We start from the raw sequence: 6,900 nt of genomic DNA on the forward strand, positions 1-6,900 counted from the left end.
AGGCTTTCACTACCATGACCCAGGTTCAATCCCTGGTCAGGGAACTAAGATCCTGCAAGCCATGAGCCTGGCAAACAAAAAGAAAGAAAGGAAAAAACTCTCATGATTCTTACCCACCCAAGTCATAACAATTAAGCAGGTACTGTGTGCCAGGCCCCAGTGCTGGATGGACATTCTTGATGGTTTGGCGTCTTGTTTTCTCAGCAGATCACAGATCCACAACTCCATCTAGGATGCGATGTCAGGACTTCCATCAATGCGGTCAGAAGCTGGTCCGTAGGCGGCCGCTCAAGCCCAGGGAGGGGTCTGAGGGCCGCATGTTCCGTTGTCTGAACACCCTCGACCTGGTGGCCTTGGGTGTGGGCATCACCCTGGGAGCTGGCGTGTACATCCTGCCTGGAGAAGTGACCAGGAACAAAGCTGGACCAGCGATCGTCATCTCCTTCCTGGTGGCTGCCCTGTCTTCTGTGCTGTCCGGGCTCTGCTATGCAGAGTTTGGGGCCCGAGCCCCTGGGTCCGGTTCTGCATATCTCTACAGCTATGTCACCGTGGGAGAACTGTGTGCCTTCGTCACTGGCTGGAACCTCTTACTGTCCTACGCCATCAGTGAGATGATGGGGAGGGGAAAGGTGTGGGAGTTGAGATGAGGAAACAAGGAGGGGGAATTAGGGTCTTCAGCTCATTCACGAGAACTTCATTATCCACTTTGTGGGCAAAGTGGGTAATAATGGCAGGAAAAAGGCACAGTTGCATTGTGCCCGGGTCTATTCTTTCCTTCAATGATGGACTAGGAACCCAGAGTAAAGGGAACTGTAGGGAGTGAGTGGGTGAGAGGGACGCATGACCCACAGGCTCATCCCTTCATTGTATTGAAGCCTTTGCTCAGCTATTGGCTTCATGGAAGTTTTCTTTACACATCAGCTTAAAATTTCAATTCTTACCTTCCAGCCCTGCTGGCCCCAATTTCCTGTTATCTTTTCTTGCAAAACACCAATCTCCTCCTAACCCTCTGAGAGGATGACCTGTTTTGTGAATCAGCTGTACCTTCTCTCCCTATCCCGTGAAATGAAACTCTTTGAGATTAATTACTTTGTCTGCTCCCCTCCATGACATACATCCCATGGCACATGGTAGGGGTTCAGTTAAAGCTTGTTCATGAATCTTTCTTCTTCTGCACCTGCAGCCATTGCAAGTGTTGCCAGAGCCTGGAGCTCCACCTTCGACAGCCTGATTGGGAACCACATGTCTCAGGCGTTAAGAGGAACTTTCCCACTGCACGTGCCCTCTTTCCTGGCCAAGTATCCTGACTTTCTTGCCCTGGGTGTGGTGCTGGTGATGATGGGTGAGATGGGGTCAAAGACAGGATGGAAAGAGAGGAGAGCGGGAGGGGACCTTGGCTGGGAAAGACTTGGGATGGCAGAATGGTGAGGGAATTAGTACTGGAAAGGATTTGTGATATGACAGACAGGAAAGCAAGACATAGACTGTAGTTTCCCACCCTTAGCACTACTGACATTCTCGGGAGGAACATTCTTTAGTCTGAGGGACTGTCTTGTGCCTTGTAGTTTTTGTTTTTTTTTTTAAATCATTGTCTGATGATGGAGTGTCCTTTATTTATGAGACAGTTGTGAAGCTCATATCCAAAATCGTGACAACTGGGATGTCTCTAGACATCCCCAAAATTCCCTTGGGAGATAAAATTTCCCCAGCTCAGAATCATTGATTTCAAATGACAACTTTCTTCCTCTGTACCAAGATCAAACTTCTTTTTTTTTTTTTAATTGAGAGGACATTCATCTAGCCTCAAATTAACCAATTGTTCCCAGCTTTATTGAGACATAACTGACAGACAACATTGTATGAGTTTAAGGTGGACACTATGGTGATTTGATCGTTGTGTGTGACACTGGCCACAATAAGAAATTAACCATCTTAAAGTGTATAATTCAGTGGCACTTAGTACATTCACAATGTTGTACAACCATCACCTCCATTTAGTTCCAAACAGGTGCATCACCCTTAAAGGAAACCCTGTACCCACTGATCACTCACCTATCCATCTGTCCACTCCCACCCTCCACAACCTTCAACCCCCAGCAACCACTAGTCTGCTTTCTGTGTCTATGGATTTGGTTATCTTGAATGTCTCGTATTCCATCTCTCCCACAGGAATACTGGTTCTGGGAGCCCGTGAGTCAGCACTGGTTAACAAATGGTTCACGGGCATTAACATTTTGGTTCTCAGCTTCGTCGTCCTCTCTGGCTTCATTAAGGGAGACCTGCACAACTGGCAGCTCACGGAACAGGACTACACATTGGCTGCAGCTGGATCCAATGACTCCTCTAGGTTAGGAGGGTACCCTTGTCCACAGTAATGCATGTCAGATGGTATGGAGCTGAGAATAAGGTGGGGACTAAAGAGATCTGGGCTGATAGGTCTAAGTGATGGGGGTCCTAGGGCCAGGACTTGTGGTGTGAAGGGAGGAGTCCATTAGGGATGGATGAACTCACCTCACCCATGTTCTTCCTCATTCCTTCTCTCATCATAGCTTGGGCCCTCCAGGTTCTGGAGGGTTTGCACCTTTTGGTTTTGATGGGATTTTCCAGGGAGCGGCAACATGCTTCTTCGGGTTTGTTGGGTTTGATGCCATTGCCACTACAGGTAACATGGTCATTGTGCTTCCCATCAGGGGTTTGGGCACAGGTTGGGCCATCCTCAGGCATAGGGATTGGGAGAAGGTTAGCCTGCTTTTGAACATGGAGGAGGGAATTTGATTTTGTGCTTTCACCCTGGCATGTTTACTGACCCAGTATTTCCTCCCATCTTGCAGGGGGAGAAGCCCAGGACCCCCAGCGGTCCATCCCCTTCAGCATCGTGGTCTCACTCTTGATCTGCTTTTTGGCGTATTTTGGTGTCTCAGCGGCACTCACCCTCATGGTGCCCTACTACAAGATTCATCCTGAGAGTCCCTTGCCGCAGGCTTTTCTCCATATTGGGTGGGGCCCTGCCAGATATGTCGTGGTTGTTGGCACCTTCTGTGCTCTTTCATCCAGGTGAGTGTCAAAGTTTTCTCTCCATTTACCATCAGATGTTCAGGTAACCCATGAACATCTTGTTCATGGGTTATCTCTCTTGTTATTTGAGAGATAAGATGAAGAGACATCTTACTCCACTTCATGTAGACTAGGGAGGAGAACCTTCGGCCTGTCCTACTTCTCATGTTCTCACCTATGCTTCCATCTTCTCTTCCAGCCTCCTAGGTACCATGTTCTCCATGTCTCGAGTGACGTATGCAATGGCAGATGACAGGCTCCTTTTCCAAGGACTTGCCCAGATCCATCCTCGCACACGCACTCCCATCATGGCCATCTTGGCTTCTGGAACTCTTGCAGGTGAGTGAACAAAACTCATTCCTTCTTTGATCAATGTCCTTAATTTGTATGTTTCCAGTGGTTTCTCATTCTCTCCCCACACCTTGTTTGTACCCTCATCCTAGGGGTCACAGCATTATTCTTAGAATTCAGTAACCTTGTGGACCTCATGGCAATTGGGACCCTGCTTGCTTACTCCTTCGTGGTGATTTCTGTTCTCGTCCTCAGGTGAGACTCGGCTACACCTTGACTGGGGGTCTTGACCTGGTAGGGATTGATAGGGGAGGTGATCGTCTTCTATATCCATGTCACTTTCTAAGTGCCCCACTAGGCTTAAGGCAGGAAAAAGGTTGATGGGGACACCTATGTTGGGAGACTATGGGCTGATGTTTTTAGGTTGGTGCAAATGTAATTACAGTTTTGGACCATGAATTTTAAATGGAATTTAAAATTGTCATGGAGAAGAATTGGGCCCTTTCTGTTAACCAATGCCGGCTGCAGGCATTGTAGATTTCAGTGCATCTCATTGATTTGCTGAGCACACTTCTCAGATATAATGGTTTCACCAGGATTCAGAAAGCTGTAGTGGATCAGACCAGCATCAGACCACCAAACAGTGACCATGATCTTTCTTTTGATGCAAGTGCTTTAGAACTTCTTCTCAGTCCAACCACTGAGGTGGTCATCACCAGTTGTCGTATAAAATCCACTTTTCATCACATGTCACAATCCGATCAAGAAATGGTTCATTGTTGTTGTTGCATAGATAGAGAAGGTGAAACTTCAAAATGACAATTAAAAAAAAACTTTTCAGTCAGCTCATGAGGCACCCACTTATCAAGCTTTTTCAACTTTCCAATTTTCTTCAAATGCTGAATGACTATAGAAGAGTCAGTGTTGAGTTCTTCAGAAACTTCTCATGTAGTTGGAAGAGGATCAGCTTTGATGATGGCTCTCAGCTCAATTCAGTTCAGTTCAGTCGCTCAGTTGTCACCGACTCTTACCGACTGCATGAACTGCAGCACATCAGGCCTCCCTGTCCATCACCAACTCCCGGAGTTCACCCAAACCCATGTCCATCGAGTCGGTGATGCCATCCAACTATCTCATCCTCTGTCATCCCCTACTCCTCCTGCCCTCAATCTTTCCCAGCATCAGGGTCTTTTCAAATGAGTCAGCTCTTTGCATCAGGTGGTCAAAGTATTGGACTTTCAGCTTCAACATCAGTCCTTCCAATGAACACCCAAGACTGATTTCCTTTAGGATGGACTGGTTGGATCTCCTTGCAGTCCAAGGGGCTCTCAATTGGTCGTTGTCAATTTCCAATGGCCAGCCACTGTGCTCCTCTTCTTCAGGTCTCTTATCTCCTTTGCAAAATTTCTTGAACCACCACTGCACTGTACATTCAATAGCAGTTCCTGGGCCAAATGTATTGTTAATGTTGCAAGTTGTCTCTGCTGCTTTATGACCTATTTTGAACCCAAATAGAAAAATCACTCAAATTTGCTTTTTGTCTAACATCAATGCCATAGTCTAAAATAAATATAAAATAAACAGCAAATAAAAAAAAACATAATGCACATTAAAATGTTGTATAATATAGCCACATTTATTTAGAATGTATTCTAATATCAAATGGTAAATTTCAACAATGTAAAAACCACAATTACTTTTGTTCCAATCTAATAATATAGCTTTAATACCTCTAATTCAGGTACCAACCAGACCAGAATTTAAGCAAGAAGGAGAAAACAGAAAATGAAATTGAGATTTCTGAACATGAAGCAAGTCCTTTGGAATCTGTACCTGAAGCAGGAATCTCAAGGATTCTAAAGAGTCTGTGTGACCCTATTAGCACCAACCCCACCCGGAAATCTGGCCAAATTGTCTACGGATGTGCCTTACTGCTTGGTGAGCAGTGGAATTTCTCTTTGATCATATTCTGAAATTGGCAAGATAGAGTGAGAGCCTGTGTCTTTGGCTGTTGAGGTGTCTTGGAGATATGATGGCCCTTCCTGATATGGGCAGCCTGGGGAGGGGTGTGGCCCAAGGTCCTGACATCTTGGTCTTCTGGAGTCCAGCCTGTTCTCCTCCTCCTTGACCCTTGCAGTTCTCCTGCTGATGATCCTGACTATAATACTGGCTCAGGGGTCCAGATATGTGTTCTCTGGAGACCCCATGTACACAACAGTGGCTGTGCTGCTGCTGCTGCTCATCATTGGGGTCACGGTCATCATCTGGAGGCAGCCCCAGAACCCCTCTCCTCTTACATTCAGGGTAGGTAATCTTATGTGCCCAAAGTGTCCACCTTGAGTGAAGGAGATCTGTGTGCTTTAGGTCTAAATATCCTTTGCTGGACCAGGGAAGAAAGGGAGTTGCTAAAACCAATGGATCTTTCCCTGATCCACACTTAGTCCTTTATACACCCAACCTAAGTAGACACCGAACACTCAGATGCAATTGGACTGGAGTCTTCCCACCCCAGTAGGGTTTCCCTTTCAGACGTCTGGGGTGTGCTCAGGGATGAACTGACTTGGTCCACAGGTCCCTATTCTGCCTGTCCTCCCACTGGTGAGCATCTTTGTGAATGTTTACTTGATGATGCAGATGACCTCTGGGATCTGGGTCCAACTTGGCATCTGGAATGTGATTGGTGAGTGGTTTTCTACTAAAAAGAGGGTTCTTTGTTAATATTTATTTATTTGGTCACATTGGGTCTTAGTTGCAGCTCGAAGGCTCTTCGTTGTGGCCGATGGGCTTCTCTCTAGTTGTGACGCACAGACTCCAGAGCATGTGGGCTCCGTAGTCACAGGTAACTGCTGAGTTTTGGCATGTGGTCTCAGTGCAAGCTTAGTTGCTCCAAGGCAGGTGGGATCTTAGTTCCCAGGCCAGGAATTGGACTCGAAGCTTCTGTATTGGTGGGCAGATTCTTAACCATGGAACCACCAGGGAAGTGCCCTAAAGAGCACTGTTGAGTGACTGAACCCAGTCCTCTTCCTACTATCCCTCGCCCCACATTGGGCATTTGTAAGTGAGGAGAGAGCCTACTTTCCCTTCTCACTGTCTCATTTCCCCCCTAGGCTTTGCCATATACTTTGGATATGGAATCCAACACAGCCTGGAGAACAATGGGCAACAGCCACCAGCCTCCACTTTCCAGACTCTTGATGAAAACATCCCTGGTACTGAGTCATCTTAACCAGAGGAAGTAAATGCTGTGTGAAATCCTTCCAGGCACTGGAGGATCTGCTGGTTCAAGGGACACTGTGAGTCTCTATGGAATTTAAAGGTGATAGGCATTGAAAGCCTGAATTTATTGCCAGCAGACAAAATGACTTTTATGTTGTAAAATTCTTAAGTAAACTTTTCAAAGCATGATATACATACAGAAAAGCACATGCTTCATAAGTGTGCACCAAGGTGAATTTTCACAAAGTACAAAAATATTACCAGCAACCAGAGGAAGAAATAAAATATTAACCTGGCACATGAGAAACAAGTTCTTGTGCCAGGAATTTGCCACTTCTG

General features: G+C 46.2%; 1 protein-coding gene across 2 annotated transcripts; it reads left to right on the forward strand.

Annotated features, from left to right (window-relative positions):
- The first annotated feature begins 225 nt into the window (after window positions 1-225).
- On the forward strand, window positions 226-6,571 carry LOC147354567 (cationic amino acid transporter 3-like). 2 transcript variants are annotated; one of them, XM_086355149.1, is made up of 11 exons: window positions 226-606; window positions 1,184-1,342; window positions 2,170-2,356; window positions 2,550-2,662; window positions 2,832-3,054; window positions 3,254-3,393; window positions 3,498-3,600; window positions 5,087-5,283; window positions 5,483-5,649; window positions 5,917-6,025; window positions 6,453-6,571. In XM_086355149.1, exons 1-11 carry the CDS (start codon window positions 234-236, stop codon window positions 6,569-6,571), a joined length of 1,890 nt encoding a protein of 629 aa, XP_086211275.1. In that variant the 5' UTR covers window positions 226-233. The 2 variants fall into 2 exon arrangements, with proteins under 2 accessions (XP_086211275.1, XP_086211276.1); XM_086355150.1 differs by having other exon boundaries at window positions 2,170-2,347.
- Window positions 6,572-6,900: the final 329 nt, after the last annotated feature.

This window comes from Bos grunniens, chromosome 18, assembly GCF_055505025.1.
Source record: "Bos grunniens cultivar Pamir isolate PY7600 chromosome 18, Bosgru_T2T1.0, whole genome shotgun sequence".
NCBI classification, from domain to species: domain Eukaryota; kingdom Metazoa; phylum Chordata; class Mammalia; order Artiodactyla; family Bovidae; genus Bos; species Bos grunniens.

Excerpts from the sequence above, each read along its gene's own strand:
- LOC147354567 (XM_086355149.1), top strand. The coding sequence starts at position 234 with ATGCGATGTCAGGACTTCCATCAATGCGGTCAGAAGCTGGTCCGTAGG. Across the intron at positions 607-1,183 it reads CTTACTGTCCTACGCCATCA|CCATTGCAAGTGTTGCCAGA; the intron begins GTGAGATGATGG and ends CTGCACCTGCAG. Across the intron at positions 5,650-5,916 it reads CCTCTCCTCTTACATTCAGG|GTCCCTATTCTGCCTGTCCT; the intron begins GTAGGTAATCTT and ends CTTGGTCCACAG.